Here is a 22,453-nt window from a genome sequence, read left to right on the forward strand (position 1 = left end):
CCCTTGGAGCATGCTCAGCAAATACACCACCACCTTACTTTCAGAATCAGCATAAGAGATTTTGTACAATACCCTGCTCAAGTTCCAGTGAAGCACACCCTCAAAATACGGTGCCCAGAAGCAGGCTGCTACAATCAATAAATACTTCTTAGTACATGAAAGAACAGAGGCCCACTCYGACTCTTCTCGTAACAATATCAAACCAACCAAACAGTAACATGGCCATTTTCAGCCTCASTGTTTTTATTTTCAAGTCCATGTTCCTCAGGTATGTTAAGCAGCACAGTAATCAAGACTGGAGACTTACTGTTGGGATAAGTGGTTCATCTGGAGCACAGTGATAATTCTGCAACAAAGCTTGTAGCTGCAGAGAATTCAACTTAAAGCAGGTACTGTTAATATTTGGAACATCAGCATGTGAGTACTTGTCCATTGTAAGCAGTGTGGTTGCCTGAGAGTCGGGGGGGAAAAAAAGAAAAGTCATGGGAAACAAATCCAAACTTGAATAAAGCTTTAGCCCTTGTTTCTGAAATCTCTTTATTCAATAGGCAGGAAAAGACAAACAGTGAGAAGCCAGATTTGCCACAAAAGTAACAGAAGTTTCCCCAAAATAACCACTACGTGCATCTATTGTACTTGGAAGACAAGTGAATTCTAAATCTATCACAAATCAGGTATATCAATTTTTCATCTGCTCCTCTTGTCTTTGTTCAACACAGTTATAGATCAGCATAATAAGCAGAAATTGAACATTAGCTAAAAATCACTATTAATTTCACTTATAATTTTAACATTAAAGATGTCAGATGTATTTTCTATCTTTGCATGCTACCTCAGCGTTCCAGGATTGACTGACACAAACTGCACTTGTCAGCAAGCTGCTGTCTAGTAATGCACAATATACAAATACTCTCTCTGAATGTACAACTGATTTAGGACTGTTAATGAGAAATGCAAACACTTACCTGCACTATTCTGCTTAAGTGGCAATCAGCAGCTAATTCTAAACCCTGTTTTTCTGCCCAGGCTTCAATATGGCCCAACTGTTGACGAATGATGGCTCCCCAGTAATGTGAACATAACCCTGAATCCGGGTCAGTAACTAATCTGTTAAAAAGCCACATGTTGATAAAATGAAACAGCTGGGAGAAGAGCTGTATAGTCAGTGCAGCATTCACTCTACATCGTCGCAACAGGGACATAGCTCCAGTCAGTGTATGCAAGACATCGTCTACAGAAATAAAGCAAGAAGTACATCAATTTACATAACAAAACATACAACCGGTTTAAGCCATAAACACTGAAATGTAGGACACACTCAACCCAAGGTGGTTAATACAAGGTAGAACCTACATAAATTTAAGTTATATGCACTTTTAGAAATAAATCTATTGCTTCATGTTTTTTCTGTGACTGTTTTTGAGATTTAATTGATAGGGTTTATTTTAATATAACTTCTGAAGTGAAAATTAACACTTGTATTTAGTATACAAGTAGATCAGTTATATTTGGCGTTCTCATTTTCCTATTAATTTTAGTTAATATGCTAAAACCTTTATATTCTGTTGTTTCAAATGTGTATTGCAATTATCCCATAGTTAAATACAAACTGAAGAATTTTAGCAACAATTCTTTGCATTGTGCGATACACTTCAAAAATTGCAGAAAGCATCTCCTGTTTGCACATTACATTTTAAAATATTCTAATTTCTTTTGTCCATTATTTCACTGCAGCATTACGTAATAAGCAATAGGCACTTTCTGTTAGCTTCACTAAGAGCAAACATCCTTTTACGCTTCCTGGTAGAACACATTAATGCATGTAGAACATTTATCTCCAAGCCTTCTTTTAAGGTAATAATTGCATTTGAAATCCCTATTAATGAGACTGCCAAATTCATTTCTTTCACACTGAAAAGTGGAAGCATAGCTGAAATAAATTATCTAACAGTTTCAAGATAGAAACCTATAAAGCAACTTAAAAATAACTGAAATAAGAACATCATCATCTCCCTTTATTGCCTAACATATAGCATAGTTTTACCTATTGAAATGTCAGATTGCTACTTTTTACAAGTCTTCCCCTTTTCAGTATAGGACACTAGATACAAAACAGTATTTCTTTATAGTCTTCCTTGAATGCTCAACACAGGAGAAAAAAACAATTACAGCAAGCTTAATATCTAAACAATTGGGAAGCATGTGTGAATTATGTTATGAATACTTTTTGTAGTTGAACTGAAGGTCTGTATTTAATGACTTTTCTGATTATCTTAACTTCAATTATCCATGTTAATATTTTCTTAACTCTTCCTAACTCAGCTGATTCCTTCATTCAAACTTAATCAAGTTCTCCATTTTCTTCCACAGTCATCAGCTATGTAATGTAGGAGGCTCTCAACACTTTCCTCATGAAAGATGCACAACTAGGAGCCTATCTGGGAGCATGGATAGGCTCAGCATGGAAAATAAAAGTAATTATGTGCACAGTCACTGAGCTGGGAGAGGACAAATGAACATAATGCTGCCCTGGACAGATATTGGCTCTTTAAGAAAGACAGCCCAGAAAGGCAAGGAGGTATTTTTGCAAATAAGTGGCTCAAATGCAACAAGCTTTGCTTTAGTTCAAGTGATCAGCCAGTTTTGAGAGCTTGTAAGCAAGCACCAGAGGACAGTCCACAGAAGTTGACAGTGTTAGATGTCTGTTATAGACCACATGGTCAAGAAGTAGATGAAGCCTTCTGCAGACTATTTAGCAAAGCTCAGACCCTGATACTTACAGGGCACTTTTCACCCCAATATCTTTTGGAAGGACAACAGGGCTGGCATAATCAACCCAGGAGCTTTCTGGATTGTGTCAGTGACAATCTCTTGATGCAGGTGACTGACAAGCTGACTACATGAGATGCTCTGCTAGACCTGTTACTCAAAGTAGCCAGAAGAGATTGGAGATACAAAAATCAAAGGCAGCTTTGACTGCAGTGCCCATGAGGTAATGGTGTTGAAATTCCTGAAAAATGAACAAGACAAATAGTAGAACTACAGCCCTGGACTTCAGAGAGGACATATTTTGACTTGAACAAGGATCTGCATAGCAGGACCCATGGAAGACTGCTCTGGAGAACACAGGAGCCCAAGATGGCTGGCTGACCGTCAAGAACCTCCTGAAAGCGTAAGGAAAGTAAATTCCAAAGTGCAGGAAGTTAAGCTGGCATGGCAGAAGCCTAGCATACGTAAACAAGGAATTACCAACTCAGCTTAAACACAAAAAATGAAATACACAGGTGGAAATGGGGATGGGCTATCTGGCAGGAATATAGAGACATTGCTTGAACATGCAGAAATGAAATTAAAGTCAAAGAGCAGCTCATGTCAGAACTAGCAAAGAATGCAAAACACAAGAAGAATGGCTTTATTAAGGTCATTAGCAGGAAACTGAAGGCTGAGGAAAATGTGGGCCCACAACCCAATGCAGCTGGATACAAAACATATGAAAAAAGCAGAGGTACTCAATTGTTTTGCTTTAGTTTTCACTGATAAAGTCCTTGGTCCTAGTAACAGAGGTTGTGGGACTACAGGCATAGAGGAAGGTAAAATTAGGGATCTCTTAACCAGACTGGACATATACAAGTCTTCAGGGTCACATGGGATGCATCTGAAGCYGCTGAGAGAGCTAGCTGACATTACTGCAAGGCTACTACTGTCTTTTAAATATCATGGCAACCGAGAAGCTTCCTATTGACTGGAAAAATGCCATTTTCAAGAAGGGCATGAATGAGGACCAGGGATCTACAAAGTCATTCAGCTTAACCTCAGTCTCTGGGAAGGTTATAAGAGCATTTCCAAGTGCATAAGGTGTTTGGGAACAGCCAGTATGCACTACAAAGGGCAAATTGCATGTGACCATCCTAACCGCCTTCTGTGAAGAGACAACCAGTTTAATAGACTAGGGGATAGCATCAGATGTTGTAACCTCTACTTTAGCAAGGCCTTTGACAGATTCTCAGCATCCTTACAGTGAAATCAGTGGGATAAAGACTGCATAAGTAGATGAAAAGGTAGGTAGAGAATTGGCTGGACCACTGACCTCAAAGGATCTGTAATCAGGGTATGAAGTCTAACTRGCAGCCAGTTACTAATGGTTTCCCTCATGGGCCGACACTGGGGCTGATACTGTTTCATGACATTAATAATTACCTGGGTAATGGGAGTGCATTCTCAGAAAGTTCACAGATGGTACAAAGTTGGGGGCACCTGTTGATACACTGCAGGGTATGCCAGTTATTCAGAGGTACCTCAACAGGCTGAAGAAATGGGCAGAGAGGAGCCTCATGAAGTTTAAAGGCATTTCATGAAGTTCAAAGGCAACTGTGAAGTCCTGCATCTAGGAAGGAATAATCTTATGCAACAGTAATGGCTGGGTACCATATGGATAGAAAGCAGCCTTGCAGATAAGATAGACAACAAGCTGAACATGATTTAGCAGTGTGTCATTGTATTAAAGGCAGTCAGTCATGAACTAAGCTGTTAAATTAGCAAAAGAATAGCCAGCAGGTTAAGGGAAGTGATCCTTTCCAGCTATTCAGTATTTGTGAGACAGCATCTGGAATGCAGTGTCTAGTTTTGGACTTCCCCACTCAAGGAAGATAACAGAACTACAGAATGGTTAAGGTTGGAAGAGACCTTTAGAAACCATCTAGTCCAACCCACTGCTCAAGCCAAGTCACCTAGAGCAGGTTGCAAAGGACTGAGAGAGACAGCTTTTGAATTCCTCCAAGAACGGAGACTCAACAACCTCTCTCGATAACCTGTGCCAGTGCTCAGTCATCCTTACAATAAAAAAGCGTTTTCTCATGTTCAGATGGAATTTCCTGTGGTTGAGTTGGTGCTCATTGACTCTTGTCCYATCATAGGTACCACTGGAAAGAATCTGGCCCTATTCTCTTTACACCTTCCCTTCAGATACTTACATGCACTGATAAGCTCTCCACCACCACCAGTCTTGCCTTCTCCAAGTTAAACAGTCCCAGCTCTTTCAGCCTTTTCTCATATGACAGATGCTCTAGGCCCTGTCCTTAGTGGTCCCTTGCTCCAGTAGCTCCATATCTCTACCCGGTACTCCAGCTGTGACCTCACTAGGGCTGAGTAGAAGGGAAGGATCACTTCTCTCAACTTGCTGGCAATGCTTTTCTTAACACAGCCCAGGATACCATTTGCCTTCTTTGCCACAAGGACACATTGAAGGCTTATGAACAACTTGTCCACCAGGACTCCCAGGTCCTTCTCCGCTTTCCAACAGGTTGACTTCCATCCTGTACTGGTGCATGGGGCTATTCCTCCCCATGGGCAGGACTCTGCTCTTCCCTTTATTAAGCCCCTACCTATCTCTCCAGCTYGTTGACATCCCTCTGAATGGCTGCAGAGCCCTCTGGTGTGTCAGCCACTCCTCCYAGTTTTGTATCAACAGCAAACTTGCTGAGGGCGCACTCTGCCCAATAATCGCAGTCACTCATGAGTAAGTGGAACAGGATTGGACCCAACATTGACTCCTGAGGTATACCACTAGTTACTGGCCTCCATGTCCTTGCAAATGGTACCAACATCACCTGCTCCACCATCTTTCCAGGGACAGAGAAGAGACCAACTGTCCTGCATTCCCTGTATCATCCTCCTTGTCTTTTCGCAAGGTTGGAGGAACATTCATTTTCCTCCAGTGCGTGAGGAGTGCCATCGCCATGACCTCTCCAAGAGGACTGAGAGTGGCCTTGCAGTAACACTGGACTCCCTCAGTACTCGTGGGTACATTCCATCAGGGTCCATGGACTTGTGGATGTGAAATTTGCTGAAGTGACCCTTAACTTGATCTTCCTCCATCAAAAGAGGATCTTCCTTTCTCCAGACTGTCTCCTTGATCTCTGTAGTCTGGGATATCTGAAGGTCAGTCTTACCAGTAAAAACTGAGGCTTAAGAAACAGACTCTTCTTTAAAGGAGTATAGTGACACAATAGAAAAAGGCAAACACACACAAAAATTGCAACATGGGAAATTCCAATTAAATATAGGAAAAGGGTTTTTTACCGTAAGGGTGGCTGAACACTGGAATAGGTTGCTAAGAGATGTTGTGGAATTTCCACCTTTATATGGAGATTCAAACTCATTGGACAATGCTCTGAAGAACCTGATCTAGTTGACCCTGCCTTAAGCAAGATGTTGGACTAGATAACATTCAGAGGTCCCTTCCAACCTGAATTATCATTTTTAAACCAATGCATATAACGTAAAATGTCACCACTGTCTTTTATCCTGTCCATATACAATTAATTCAAGCAGTTCTCAGGGGTTAGGGCAACCTGTAAATGTCACTTATTGTTAAGAAAAATTCTATTTATATTAATTAATTTTGTGTTTGGAAGTGATGAAACAAGATCAAGTAGTCTAACCTATTTTAGGCCTCTGAGGATTATTTTCCTCTGGATCATCAAGGAATGCCGGCATGTAGTTATTAAGCTCCGACTGCAGACAATGAACCAGGTATCTGTGAGGAAGGGAAAGAAAGGGAGTTTTAACATACTGCATATGCTCATTATGCATGCTTCTAATAAGAATTCTATCAAAYGACAACATTGCTAAAATCACAGCTTTATGTGACTATATTGAATCAAATAATAGTTTTTAAAAGGTCATAGAGAGACAATTCTATACCTTTTGCAGAAATATTAGGAAAAGAACTGGCTCAGCAAGGAATGAAATTGGCCACTTTAATGTAACATTGCTACCACACGTGCAAGTGAAGGTTATACACTTTATAAAGAAGAGATGTTGTTAGGCCAAATGTTGGTCCTTTAAGATTAGTAGAACTTCTGTCTTTCTATCTGTTCAGACAGACAGGTATCCTTCTCCTTTTTAATTCTACCAAGAACAGTATTAAAGAAAGCAATTATCATATTCTGAGCAAACACACAGTACTGAAATTATCCTACTCTTTTGTGTAAAAAAAAAAAAAAAAAAAAATCATTCTTGCGTTTTTCTTACCTTTTAAATACAGCAAAATGGAAAGAAGTTTGTTTTAATATCCCTTCATTTCTAATAATTAAACATTTTCATTAAAACATTTCTTACCTTTTTGTAATTCATTTACACATTTTCTGTTAAAAACAAACTAAAATGGAATCAAATGATAATTCCATAGATCAAGGTAGGTATTTCATGGCTTTCTACAGCTCTTCTTTCTGTTTCACTGGCAACATTTTCTAATGAAATACTTTCAATTGCTATAAAACAACAGTTTTTGGAAGTTCAATTAGTTCTGTTATACATCAGTTGTTACAACCAAATACAGTAGATTTCTTTCTTTTCATGCTTGTCGCACTGGTTTGCATTCTAAAAATACATTCCACTGTTCTGTTCTCCTAAGGTATAATAAATCCATTTGAAATCTTCCATGTTACAGCATATTTAGGAGAGAGTTCACAGAGTCGGAATTCCAAATTTCTCTTTCATGTAAAGTAAATGTTATTTAAAATAAATGCTTTTCATTAAAAAAATATTTTTGTAAATTAAAAGCAAATGTTATTCAAAACATTTGAAGTGCTTAAGAGAAAAGCGTGTGTTTAATCTAGATGGTTCTAAGACTTACAAAAAGAAAAAAAAAGAGGACTCGTACAAGCCACTAAACTTAGTAAGAAAGAATTGCATCTTTTCCCAAGAAAACATGTGCCACAGATTATGAATTATTACTGGCATTAAAATCCTGTTTGTAGGGCACAATGACCACTTCTACTTATTCTTCCAAATATGTTAGAAAACACCACACAACATTGCTGAAACAGCCTTAATAGTAACATCCAAAATTTGCAGCACGTGCATTACTTTCATCATATCTGTTTCATACCATATCAGTTCAGAACAATATAGCACCCCTTTAAGCTAAAAAGCTAAACCGTATTTAGGCATCTTGTTGCATGTTTTTGCAAAAAGCCAAGTTTGCATTTTCAGAGTGAAACCATCTGCAAAAAATACTTACCTGTGAAGTTATACATAAATACCTGTGCATTTACAGGAAAATATTTTTAAGTCATACCTTATAAACCTTGTAAAATCGTTCTCCCTGTTTTTTTTGGGGGGAGGGGGGGTTGTTTGTTTGTTTGTTTTTTAACTAGGTCTATGGCAACAGCTGTCTTCATCAATATTGCGCTGCAAAATATCTACCTTGTTAGGACAACAAATTATGAGGTTCACTGATACTTTTTTAGTCTCAGCAACACAAAGGGGCTGAAAAATCCTTGTYCAATGCTGACTTAAAAAAAATAAAGAAACAGATCGACATGTGCAAAAGTTAAGCCTTTCTTTATTGATTAGCACTCTTCTCTGTCAGTATTGTCATCTGTGAGGATATTTTCCTTGGAGGATTTCCCTTCCTTCCCACTGGGCACTTTATTCAATTAAACAGTACTGTAATTAACTGAGCTGACTACCATAGGTTGTTTTAGCTCCAAGCCTAAGCCTGTCTTTATACTACATTCTTAAAAACTGCTTTCAAATTTCTATTCATGAGAATTATGAAAGGAGTAGATTATTAATCTAATTAGAAGCTCTTAGAAGTGCAAGGTTCATGACTTGATAGCTCATGAACCATATTTTATATATATATACACCATATTTTATATATACGTATATATACACACCATACTATACCATAGTACCATATGTATACGTAACAGCAAAAATAAACTTTCATTGTATCTCCATAAATGTTAAGAAAAAGCAATCAATGAAAATTCAAATTTAAATAATATTTCCCTGAAATTTTTACTTTGCAGCTTCATCTATCACAAGAACAGCTGCTAACTATTAAGTTGTTCTCTAAATATCCTGAGATTAAGGTTGGGTCTACAGATATTAACTGAAATACTTGAAGCACGTTCAAACTACGGAAATTTAACATTATAAACATTGACTGACTTCTCAACATCTCACTCAGCCAAATACAAGAATTAAAACAAACAACTAAACTTCAAAATGGCAAATCCTTACAGGTGTTTATTCCTTTAATGAAGAAGCATGAGGCAAATTATGCAAATAAAACCGCTGGCAATGCCAAGTGATCCATATTCATAAAAGAAAATAACTGCTCAAAGAAATAAAGTCTCTCTTGTAAGTCCTCCTCTCGGATATTTAACAATAAAGAAAAGAGAACTGCTGTATCTAGAGTTGGCAAAAACATGGAGTGATTGCAAAAAACATAATAATAAAGCTGTCATGTTAACATAAAGAATGTGTTCAGTGAAACAGAAGTTTGAAATGCTTACTTGAATGCCATTTGAACCAAGTGTGCCAAAACGTCTTGTGCATCCACAGTAATTCGGCTAAGGTCTCGGTCTTGCTTTATGAAATTCAGTAGTTCAGATGCATTTGCCATCCAAAAGGCAAGTGCCCCAGCAATATTCTTCTGTTTCTGTAAGCAGAAAGAAGCAGGGAACAATACAGAGAAATTGCTTTCTAGTAAGACATGGCAGCTTAAAAGGGCTCCAAAGATAGACCAGTACCTTTTCCCATTTCACCAAATATATCTCAGATACCAGATATTTGCAAAATGTTTTAATATAAATATTGCAATTGCTTAACTGATAAATTCAATTTTAACATGTTTACTGAACATACAAAATTCTGTTAGATTGCCAATAGCAGTATCAATAAAGCTATGGCATAAGCATCTTGTTACAAAGAGCTGAGAGCTTAGCTGAATGCAGTATCTGGTAATCTGTATGCTTTTTAAGCACATATTCACTATTGCCCCCTGCCACCCTGATACTGCCCTCACGGGTTTTGATACCCAGTGATTCAGTATCAAGTACTGATCTATCTCACCATCTCCCGACCACAAATGCCAGGCCAGGCAACCTCAGATGAGATCCAAAGAATAGGAACCACAAACAACAAAAAAAGAAAATAAAGGGAAGAAAAAGAACTTTGGTCATTTCATATCCACATTGAAGTGCGTTAAGCAGAAATTATGGAATGCCGTAAAAGTTGCAAAGTCAAAAAAGGATTTTAGTACTGCATGTTCCAGTTGCTGAATGAGTGTTATGAACCGTTCAAGTCCAGCTGTTTGAGTATTGTATTTTGATATGGAAGCAGCATGAGAAACTGAGCTAAGCCAACATAGCTAGGATCAGTTCCCAGCAGTATATCCTACCTGATCAACCTGGTCTACCTCCTGGAGAAAAACAGACGAAGGAAATCAAACAGAATAGAAGAAAGAAACTTGTGAACAATCATGATAGTTTTAGAAATCAAACACTAAATATGAAGGTACAACACCTATGTTCACAGTTATACACTGACACATTAGTAAGTAGCTATGATGCAACTGAGCTCCTTTTAAATAAAAAGGAATTATTTTAGTAAGACTTGTAGCACAACAGCTAAAAACTGAAGTGCCGCACATAACAGTTCATTCAGGGAATGCCCTCTACTAGCTGACATCCCAGACTCATTGGTTATTCCACACTCAGTGCACCACAGAAACCCCACAGAACATTTTGCAGGCTATGGGGTAACTAGCCACTTGAGTAACAGATCGAGGGAGCTACTTGCCCACACTGCTGCAATGAAGACAATGTACAAACATATGCAAAACAGACAAAAATAGTCCCCACCAGAAACACAAAAAGAACAAAACAAACAAACAAAAAAAGACAAAAACACCTAACAGATTTAATTTATGGCTTTTCTATTAAAGAACAAAAAAAAATGTTTCAAATAATAAAGTGGGAATCAAATGAAACACTACACTAACAGCTTCTTAAATAATGGTACACAAACTACATTGAATTAGGCAAACAAAAAAATCACCAAACATGCCTGCCTGCTTAGTCAAAATTGAGCTCTTATTTCAAACTTTTCAGCTTTCTAAGATCACTCTCCCCTAACTGCCTCACAGTAAGCTTAGATACAAAAATTTGAGGTGTCATTTGCTGTCACTATTGCAATTTTATTCAGAGCTCCAAGGACAAATTGCTGCTACTCTTCTCTGTCTTCTTCCTTTCCAACCAAGGAGCTCTGAACTGACTGAACATCTGTTGGTACAGAATGAAAGGAGATATTCTTTCTGAAAAGAGATGTTAAAATTTGCAGAGGATCAGAAATACCATGAAGTGATTTAAAAATCAAAATACACAAGCTTGGTTTGTCTACACAACTTAATTTCCTATTCTGGGATTTTTAAGGAAAATGCTCAGCCTTTTCATAGCTCCCCCCCAAATTTCTTCCCTATCCCTTGACATCTTCTATACTGTTTACATAAGCCAACGCAAAGACTACAAAAAAGTCACAGAATTAATCTGTTAGCCATTACTTCTAGAGTAACTTTAAAAAGCTATCAAATCTCCTCATCTAGTCAAGCAAAATCAGAATCAAAACCTCTTCTCTCCCATTCTCAATCCAGCACAAGAGTTTGTGCTGGACCTTCCCTCTGCTTCTCTCCGCTTTCAGTATCTCTCCTCTTGCCTGTCATCTGCCTTTCCATCAGTCTTTCAGACCCTTAGATCCCCGTCAGTGTAGGTATGTTTTATGGTTAAGATCAACAGCAAAAGCTATTGTAAAACAGCAAGTTATTACACATTAATTTAATGGTGACAAACCATCAACATAAACACTCATTCTACAACCTAGACGAAGTAATTTCACTTAGCTTAGCCAGTAGTGTTTACACACTACTAAAGCAGGTCCAACCTAACAACAGCTTCAGTACTATTTTGTCTTCAGCCCATTAGCCTTTATAATCACTGATGTTCTACTTTTTTGTATGTGTAATTTACTTTTTTGTCCTAGCTTTCTCCAGCTTCTTCAGCATGGTATTTGGAGGAAACTCTTCCCAATTTTCTTTAGGTGTCTATCTATAACTCTCTTCARTATTTCTTCTACCTTGGTAACATCTTTCATAAAACACAAATTCAGCTACCATTTCTGTGTGGATGCTTTCCCTAAATTTAAGGTTGGAAATTAGACTGCAACTACAAATATGTAAGGCTGCAGAAAGGATATCACAAAGGATAGTCCAGACAAACATTTGGTTTTAACACAAGTTTCATAATATTACCATCAGGATTATATAAAATACAATTGCTTACAACAACCAAAAGGCTGAACTTGATCTGTGAAGCCCTTCTCAGTGCTGGAAATTAATGTTTTTGCCAAACTACTATTTTTCAGTTTTGGTCTGCTTTATTTTATGAAAATTGATGTCTAAGCCTGCGTCTCAAGTATCTTCTAGAGGCTACATGGTTATGCATTTTGGTTCAACAAAGACAAAACACAGAGTTTCCTTTGCTTTCCCATTGCCCCGTTCCTCTCACCTCAATTTTTTGGTGAAGGGTTCTTGTGGCAAGTTTATATCAATCAGTTCTGTAAACAGGGTCCCCATCTTTGATTGAGCCCTATAACTGTTATGCGATAAGTGAAGCCCACCCTTTATTGTTTCCTCTCCATTCTCCCAGCTCCTTGTTCAGGTTCCCTGTAGTTCATGTTCTCCACTGCTGCCGTCTGCTCTCCGATTTGAAAAATTTCACTCCCTTTCCATAGCCAGATAAATAATCGAGCTCTGCTGTAAACATTAACTTCTGATACCATTTTGATTTTATCAAATATCCATTTATTAGGGCATCAAGACAGTGTACTAGTTCTTCATTTCACCATCAAATCACCTTTCAAACTGACAGCAATTTCAGAATCCACATGAAAGGCTAGTCTTGTTTTTTCACTGTAATGTTTCTTTAACACTGGCAATTTCTGCCATTCTTTCCTATGAAAGGCGAGAATCTCTTTTAACTATTTCCAGAACTGCCTCATCACATCCTCCCTACTGAAGTCTCCATTCACTAAAGGTTTCCAAAAGCTGAACAAAAGCCAAGCAGTTTTCGTTTGCTGTGACCTCGACAGTCATACCATCCTTTTGCTGTTTAGTTTTCTCCTCTTCTCTCTTGATCAACCTGTTGCCTAACACTCATTTGGACTGCAAATTCTTTACAGCAAGATTAATATATTTGTTATTCTGTACAGTGCCCTAGCATACTTGGATCCTTGCTCTCTACAGGTTACTATGGTAGCCTATTTTGTAGCAAATGTATGTGTTTTAATAATTACAAAAATACAGTTCAACTTTTTCCTCTGAGAAAACTCTGCAAAGTAGTTAAAATAATTATTGGTAAGTATATCTAAAATAACAGTGTTTTCTTAGGATATGACCATTACAGTTTATCAGCAGCTCAATGCCAGGCATTGTCTCATTTCACACACACACACACACACACACACACAAAAAAAAAAAAAAAAAAAAAAAAAAGAGGATATTATCCTGCATTCCTATGCAAAATAGAACCCTGCCTGGTGTTTCAGTGGAATTCCTGCATATGTAATATCAATGGTGTCAGATTATGTGTAAGATATTGAAAAACTTAAGAACTTCTCCTCATAAAGCAGTTGTGTCAACTCAATTCAAAAAAACTAAAAAACTCCCTCTTATTACCATTCTTGCAGTTACAGAAGAACATTTGCTACTTATTCATTATTCTTTAACAAGGAAATCCAACTTGTTTCTCAAGCACTCATGATCAGAAATACTTGCAAAGATTTTTACTTCTAAAGAACAGAAGGATTTCCTGTCATAGAACTTATCTTCAAAACAACATTCCTTCCCTACTTGCACTGCTCAGTGGGGAGTTTCTTGCAACTCACATTTTTCACTAACAAGAAAAAAAAAACCTCACGTGGGAAATTAATGTTGGCTATAGTCTGATCCTTGACAGTAGTTGATTAAATGCTTAAAAAAAAAAGACTAAGGAGGTTACTAGATAATCTACAAAATATGTTTAATTCCCTTGATAGTTTTTTGCAGAGAAACTCACCTGTATAACTCCCTCCATCATGTTCACCATCTTGTTGACTATTGCAATGACTTTGTGAGTACGCTCAGTAGGAGTGATGTCAGGTCTGTACTGGCTTGACAATACATACCGACATGTCATATATAAAACATATGTAGGTGACAGTTTAAAATGAACTGTTGAGCTATTTGTGTAATTTATAATGGCAGATAAGAAGGCATCTTCAGCTGCGGGAGAAGGGAAAAAAAAACATTCCAGTAAATCAAAGACAGGAAGAAAATGAAATAAAGCATTTTATAGCTTAAGGTGGAGAAGATCCTTTTTTGGAGGAGAAATGAGGAAGAGTGGAGCACTGAACTTAATTTAAATTCCTGTATCTGTTTTAACCTGCAGTTATTTAGGTACAACACCACTACACTTCTACATAAAAGTTAGAAAATCTGATATATCAGGAAGTATTTCTATACTATCCTTTATCTCTTTGTTGGAAATTTGCAGCTTTAAGACAATGGGAAAATGCAAAGTTTCTCTTGTCTCCTATATAATAGGAAATTTTATATTAATTAAAATGTCTTTTTTTTGTTTCAAACTAAAAGAGATTTTAAAGAAATCTTTGGTATGATATTTTTCTACCAAATCTAAGACTTTAAAAAAACAGGGAGACTATGATGACAACAAAAATTTAAGTGCTAACCTCATCAGATTTTCTATAAACTGGATTTTTGACCAATACATAACATAATATGCAAGATGTGGAGAACTCTATATAGGGAGAATAAATTCAATGTAACGTTAGGGAGGTGGGATTAACAAATTTTTCTTGATTAAATTTGAGTACATGAAGACAGGGAGTTAAAATGCAATTAGAATTAGGCATGAACTCATTTCAATATATGAAGTGTCTCTTTACCCTCCCCAACAAAATCAATCGTATCAGTGAATTCGCTATTATCTATATAGTCATTTTTCTTCTCAATGTTTAAGTTTTATTAAGTTTTCAAACTGCCTGAAAATACTGCAGAAAAATATATCACCAAGGAAGTCTTTATAACTTCACTATATACTCACAGCTTTCCCTGAATTCGATACTGGCAGGTAGTATCAGTTCCGGTCCATGGGTATCCTGAGGTCTGAAGAAAGAAGATTAAAATTGAAACAGACAATCCACATGGGTAATATTAATTACATTGCCAAATGACAGATTTCTCTAAGTACACCAGTTCCAAATGCTGACACATCTTTCCCCAAAACTTTCCTTTTCTTTGCCTGTCTCCTAGAGTCACTCAAGCTATACTTGCCCACAGGACAACAGATCATAACACAGGCTTGAACTGTGGAGTCTGCATTATTAACAAATGTCCTCTTTTTCATTGTATGACAGACTGGTAACATCAGCTTGCCACCTGCCATCGACAGGATTCAAATAACAAATTATTCACAGACACAAGAAAGTAAGGGAATGAAGCTTCAGTGTGAAGGATCAGCTCTTTTATAACAAAATACTTTCCTTGCTATCATGGAAAAATGCTTGCAAAACTGATGCAAACGTGGTCAACTTATTTGTCCTTTCTCCTGTTAAGGAAACAGAAGTAAAATCTAGCCCTCCCCTCACACTGCTCTTCCTACACTAAATGAAGAAATGTACCATTTCATGAGACTCAAAACTACTTCCCTATTTAAAGTGACTGCAATGCTCTTTCCCATCATTACATATCAGAGAATTCAGAGAAAAATGAACAGAAAATTTTTGGTGTCTACAAAGTTTAAGCACCTATTTCATTCCTCCTTTAAGCAAAAGCATTAATTGGGTTGTTCTCTGTAGATGGGCTCCTATTTTTAGGAAACATGTAGAAGCTTGACATCTTATGCATGCAATAGTCAAATTTAAGCACAATTAACACAATGGGTAGCATTCTTCTTTCCTAAAGAACTTTCAGAAAGAAAGAATGCAATATGATTACATAAGCCTCATTCTTCTAAGTCGTCAGTTCAAAAAGCAGCAAAAATTTTACTTATGCAACAAAGCAAAGATAGGACAATGAAGGCATATACTTGGGATACATGACAATCTTCCCCTTTATTCATCCATCGCCCATAGTAATAATCAACAAAGTAACTTTGAGAGACAGCTGACGTCAAAAGACCTGGAACAAATTTAAAATTCAACATCGTAGATCAAAAAATGAAGTGTTCTTTTAGTGATTTTTTTTTTCAGTTGCAGAAAAAATAGACCAATAGAGAATTTAGCTATGTCATCTAGGTAGCACTTTATTATAAAAGGAGATTGGCAAAACTAAGTTCTGGGGAGCTGAAGGTTAAGAAACAGGTTTCCAGGCATGGCAAAGCAATATATACGYAAGTTCCTTGAAGTTAGTTACATTTTGAATGTGATAGCATACTCTCTTTATAAAAAGATCGCTTGTTGGTTTTGAAGTTGCAGTCTTTCTTTTGTTTTTATTGCTTTGAATTTAAGCTGAACTAATTTGTCACTACCACCACACTATCAAAAGTGCATCATCATCTTCACTGGTAATTACTTTCATAGAAGAGTAGCTATTAATACTTATACATCTTATTAATATAGAAAATTTCAAAGATGCATGTAATCCTAAGACTATAAACAGGTAAAACTTGCAGATTCAGCTGTAGTGGTAAGACATAGAAATGTTAATAATGACTGGTAAACTAATAATGAATGACATATTTCATATGCTGTTTTATTTTCGTTTCTTGGAATGAAAAGATGCTGATCCCATTCAGTGAAAAAGAGTAGAATAGGAGATCMGTTTTCTTGCAACAGGAAAGAGAGTAGTACAAGATATGCAATCCTGTATGTATTAATGCAAGATTGCTTGCAAAATTTTGGAAGTTGGCTTTAAGAGAGAAATGAATATGCAGTAAAAAGAAAGACTTTTCAAAAGTTGATTTAATTTTACCTCCAAATTAGTACTCTATAGAAACAGATACAGTAAATCAGCCATTCTAGCCACATTAGTAAGAGATTACTTCAACTCTCATACCTTCTCCAAGCCCACACAAGAGAAATACACTCTAGGTTAATTTTGCAAATTGGAAATGTAACTTAAAATAAATCTACGTACTTTCAATATCACAATAGCTAGCCAATTGGCTTTGTTACCTATATTTTAAGTTCATGTTCTCTGTTATTGCTTTTACAAAAACATCTTTAGGYTGTTGATTTTCTGAGATAAACAATCTGAAAGTCTGGCTAGTGTATGACTAGCAAGCAAGCCCATAAAATATTGATGAGGTGTTGCCTCTTCTAATAAATATGCACCAAGTAACATTAGGTTTTAAAATTACATTAAAAATCACTACTCTCCAGATACTTCTATTCTTCCCTAGATTAATTGTGTATGATCTGCTGTATTAAAAAAAAAATACATTCTCTGGTCTTGTTTGATTGCTGTATCCAGCACACTCACTAAATACAAATGAAGTATTTTGCAAGGCATGTTAAAACTAGGATTCCAAAATGAATTTACCTTCCATTAACACTACTTATACACCACTATCCTCATTTCCAACCACATATTTAAGAGTTCCTGAAGGGTATTCAAGGCAAAAAAATATCTTTTTCCTTTTGATTTGGTTGCTTCTTCTAACTGAAGTCAGCCTCCTAACAAGCACATACGACCATAATCCTCAACTACATATTCATCTTCTTTTATTTCAAAGAATCACATTTTAATCAGAACAGCCAGGCCAATAAGTAAATCAAAGCTATGCTTTCAAATTTCAATTTAGTTCTTTCTGTAGACTAGAGGTGAAAAAATAAGGCAGTGTCAAGTTCAAATTTTTGCTCTGCAATCCATGCACTGAGTGATTGGAAAGATGCCTAATTTGCCTTATTATTTAACATTGAACAACAGTGATGAACACACACACACACACACTCACTCTTCTGCCTCGTGAAAAGTAAATCTACCTAAGGGTGAGAAGACATACTAGAAGCTTTACAACTTGAATTAGTCTSCTTTTCAACCTTGTATTGCATTTACCTTAACTTTAATCCATTATCAAAGCAGTTCATCTCAATTAAAAAGTAGGTTAATATAGGCAGTAATGCAATCTTTTATTTTTTTGTACAATGAGAAAAAAGATTTTTAACAGAATCACAGAAAAACTAAGGTCGAGAGGCAGTGAGAGATCATGTAGTCCTGCTCAAAGCAGGTCAGCTACTGCAGACTGCCCAGGATCATGTCCAGTTAGATTCTAAATATCTCCGAGGATGGAGACTCTACAACCTCTCTGGACAACCTGCTCYAGTGTTCGATCATCCTCACAGTAAAAATAAAAAAAAAAWAAGTGAGATTTCCTCCATGTCACTTTGCGCCCACTGCCTCTTGCCACTTCTCTGCATAACACTGACTAGAGAGCATGGCTCTACCTTGCATACTGCCATGCCATTAGGTATTCATACACATTGATAACATGCTGGTAACATTGATAAGGTTGTGAAAGATTCACCCTAAGCTTCCCCTTTTCTAGGCTGAAAGAAATCCCAATCCGTTCAACCTTTCTTCATATGTCAACGAGTTCTTCAACCCTCTAATCACCTTAGTGGAGATGTCCCGTCACTGGACACTCACCATTTTTTCAATCTCTCTTGAACTGGAGGGACCGCAACAGGGCACAATACTCCAGGTGTGGCCTAGAGTGGAATTATCACATCCCTTGATCTGTTAGCTATACTTTTGCTGATGAAGCCCATGAAACGCCTTCATTGCTGCCAGGATACATGGCCAATTCAAGTTTAGTTTGCTGTCCACCAGGACCCCCCAGAGTGCTTTTTGGAACTACACTCCCACCAGTCAGACAGCAGCCTATTTGCTACTTGGAATTTTTCCAGCTCATGTCCAGAACTTCACTTTTATCTTTGTTAAAGATCATGCAATTCTTGCCCCAGTCTTCTAAAGTCCCTCTGAACAGTGGCGCTTCTTTCCGGTTTATCTAGTTCTACGTTGAGTTTATCATCATCCACCAACTTGGGGAAGGAGCATTCAATCCTGTCATCCAGGTTGTTTATAAAGATACCAAGTAATATTGGACCCAATATTGACACGGAGAAACTCAACTCCTGACTAGCTGCCAGTTCAGCTTTGAGCCATTAACCATCACTCTGAGCTTGGCAACTTACCCAGTTTTCCACTGATCTTTATGGTCCATTTACCCAGTCTATATCCTAGCAGCATATCAACATGGATATTCTGGAATATTGTGCCGATGCCTTGCTAGACTCAGGTGGATAATGTCCATAGCTCTCCCTTCATTCACAAAGCAAGTTGTTTCATCCCAGAATCCAGTCAGTCAGTCAAGCATGATACATTCTTGGTAAATCCACTCCAACTTCTCTCAATCATTTTCTTATCCCTCACATGCCTAGAAATAGCTCCTATCAGGAGTTGTTTCATAATTTTCCCAGGGACCAAGAGTAAAGCTGACTGGTCTGCAGTTTTCTGGATATTCCTTTTTGCCCTTTCTATAGATGGGTATGGTATTTGCTCCTTTTCCAGTCATTCTGGACTTCCCCTGATCTCCATGACCTCTCAAAGATGAGAGTCACTTTGCAATGATGTCATCCAACTCTTAGCATCCTTGGATGCATCCCATCAGATCCCACAGACTCTTACCTGTCAYAGAATCATAGAATCAGTAAGGTTGGAAGGGACCTCTGGAGATCATCTAGTCCAACCCCCCTGCATGTCCAGTTTGTACAGATATAACCTGACTCAAGAATCATCTACTATTGGTAGTTTGCTGTCTGCTTCACTTTCGCTTCTTGGCATCTACTCTAAAATAAAATGTATATGCTATACAAAATCTAAGAATATACTTAGAGGCTGTCTCCCTCTTATAAAGACCTCTGAAAAGGAGAAAAACTTAGACAGTTTTATAAGCATAATGAAAGTTCACTTTTCTCCACAGAATTACAGAATGATTGAAGCTGGAAGGGGCTTTTAGAAAAATCATCTAGTGCAATCCTCCTGCTCAAGCAGTCACCTAGAGCAGGCTGCACAGGACTAAGAGAGACAGCTTTATGAATATCTCCAAGAATGAAGCCTCAGCAACCTCTCTTGGCAACCTGTGCCAGTGCTCAGTCATCTTCACAATAAAGAAGTTTTTCTCCCTTCTGTTCAGATGGAAGCCCATTAGCCTTCTTTGCCATAAGGGTATATTGCTGGCTTTATTTTTTTTAATACACACACACACACATATATATGTGTACGTGTATACATATATATGTGTGTGTGTGTGTATACAAACACACATCCCTATGCGTGCACATACACACACAGATAGATATCTAGTATCACATGTGACATGTTACATGGGACATAAACTTCTTGTGTCAGACTTCTACCCAACCTTGCATATGTGAAAGGGGCTCTCTTTTCCCAGCTTCTGTTTACGATGAGAACTAGAAATGATTTTTGAGACAATGTTAACACTAAAAAACTTCTTAGAGAATCTAAGAAGAAGTTGGGTCCCCTTTGGATAGAAGTCACGCAGACTGAATTTGAGAGAATATATGGAGATCAAACAACCAGAAAAAAGGGGGCATCAGCTGGAGACAGTGTTTTCCATCTTGACTTTGGAAGCAAACTGAATATGCAGGATGTGAAAGTGGCATTCTGCCACTGAAAACAAGGGCTATCTATGGGTAAAAATGGGATAAAGCCTAGTAACAGCTAGTATAGAATAAAAGCAAAATTAAGGAGCAGGTGTTAAAACATACAAAACTTGTGCAAGACAAAGACAGAGGTAGTTGAAATTCTTGCTCACAGGAGTTGCTAATAACACTACAGCAATAGGAACAACTTGGTTATTTTCCTCTCCAGAGTCGACCACATCACCATGCAAATGACAAATGAAGACTAATTTTCTAGAAACTATATTCTTGTAATTAAAGGCATTCCATATGAATGTGCCTGTCCACAAATCAACAAACTAATGAGCTTGATTTTATAAAGAGAACTATACATAATATTTAAACAAAGGGGAGACATTTTAAATAATCTGATTATTAATATTTGATTATTAATCTTGAGTTTTACTGGGGTGAGATCTCAAAGAAAATTTTATTTTCCACGGAGACAGGTAGTTCAAAATATTTTAATTCACTGGCGATCCATCAGGAAATGTATCAGTTTTTTTTTTCCCCATTATTAAAAGTTATGGATTTGAGCTTGCCTACCTGCTATCCTGTCTGCGGTAATCTTGTTGCTGTTCTATTCTAATCATCGGTTTCACCATTCCTCGTTCAGCTGTGCTGGATGCTGATGATGTTCTGTCACCATCAAGCCTGTTGATGCTCTAATTCAAAACAGTAGGACAGGTGCTTAACATGGAAACATCACATTAGCCAATATTTGTGTTTGACACTATTAAAATGAAGTGTCAATTTGAGGCTAGGGAAAAGGATGGAATAAACAAAAAAAAAAAAAAGCTCACAACAGAATACAGCAACTCAGTGGATGTTGTCACCACAATGAAACATTCAAGAGCACACGTGCATTGCAAAATATCACAATGGGTAGATAGAAGCGGCTATTTCTTAAATGTTGCCAGAATATATTTTGAAAATTCTGAATGTCTTTATTTAAAAAAATGCACAGGTATTAATGCGAAATAAGAATCAGATGTCTCTGAAGTTTTCAAATCTAAATATGTTAAATTTAAAACCAGCTAAGCCACCCTACATGGGCTGTACAATAGTTCCAAGTGTTTACACTATTAATCTATGCCATAATTTATCCTGTTCTTATGCAAAGTCTACTATGATAAACAGGACATAACTTTCTAAAACAAGAAATGGAAATTCAAAACATGCCAATCTTCATGTACAAGCTCATTTATTTTGACTCACAGGCTCCTTAAGAGCAAGTGTTGATTTACGCTTTTCAGTTGCATATTGGAAATGTGCTGCTTTAAGCAGTAAAATCTACAGCAACTATTTTTCAATGAAAACAGTAAAAAATAAAACATTAATAAAATATGAAGTATTTCCACATTTCGTAAGAAATTTCTAGGACTAAATAATTTGTTTCAACACAAGAAAACATACTGAAAAGTGTGCCTCTCAACAGGAGTTTGAATAAATAATTATCTTAGTACTGACCTGCTAATCTATGTATCACTTCTCATCAGTAGATCTCAAGGGAACTTTACATTGTTAACCCCTTTTCCAAAGCAAACTCATAAAAGTAACCATTAGTGAACCAGTGATCTAATCAGTGATTCTACAAGATGTCATGCAGATTCTCAAACTATGCAGCTCAAAAATAATTCATTTCCCCAAGCTTCCCTAGGTCCAGTAACAGCATTTTTCTAGTGAATTTGAAAAGAATATGGAGCACACTATGCAATATAATAATGTCAGTAACTCCAGTTCTGAGTAATTTTGAGGAATTTTAATAGTTTATACAGTTTTTAAATACTTCTATCTTTAATTTCATCTGTGCCGTCTAGATAACCAGGACATCATTAACATCCGATTCCAATTTTCCCTCCCTTCTTTATAGCTTTGTTAGTAGGAATGCTTTCTG

General features: G+C 37.0%; 1 protein-coding gene across 12 annotated transcripts in view; it reads right to left on the reverse strand.

Moving 5' to 3' along the window:
- Positions 1–22,453, reverse strand: part of AFDN (afadin, adherens junction formation factor) — a 134,637-nt gene that overhangs the window by 49,682 nt on the left and 62,502 nt on the right. For 9 of the 12 annotated variants that reach the window (XM_085315542.1, XM_085315552.1, XM_085315544.1 and 6 more), the window contains 8 exons: positions 21,103–21,221; positions 14,952–15,013; positions 13,905–14,110; positions 10,196–10,216; positions 9,309–9,454; positions 6,441–6,535; positions 966–1,231; positions 308–451 (listed from right to left, as the gene is read on the reverse strand). In XM_085315542.1, coding sequence (XP_085171668.1) covers positions 308–451; positions 966–1,231; positions 6,441–6,535; positions 9,309–9,454; positions 10,196–10,216; positions 13,905–14,110; positions 14,952–15,013; positions 21,103–21,221 — 1,059 coding nt within the window. The remainder of the gene's footprint in view (positions 1–307; positions 452–965; positions 1,232–6,440; positions 6,536–9,308; positions 9,455–10,195; positions 10,217–13,904; positions 14,111–14,951; positions 15,014–21,102; positions 21,222–22,453) is intronic. The other 3 variants (XM_085315553.1, XM_085315543.1, XM_085315547.1) reach the window with 2 other exon arrangements.

Source organism: Rhea americana, unplaced genomic scaffold, assembly GCF_003343005.1.
Source record: "Rhea americana isolate MKP2758 unplaced genomic scaffold, rheAme1 scaffold_43, whole genome shotgun sequence".
Taxonomy (NCBI): Eukaryota; Metazoa; Chordata; class Aves; order Rheiformes; family Rheidae; genus Rhea; species Rhea americana.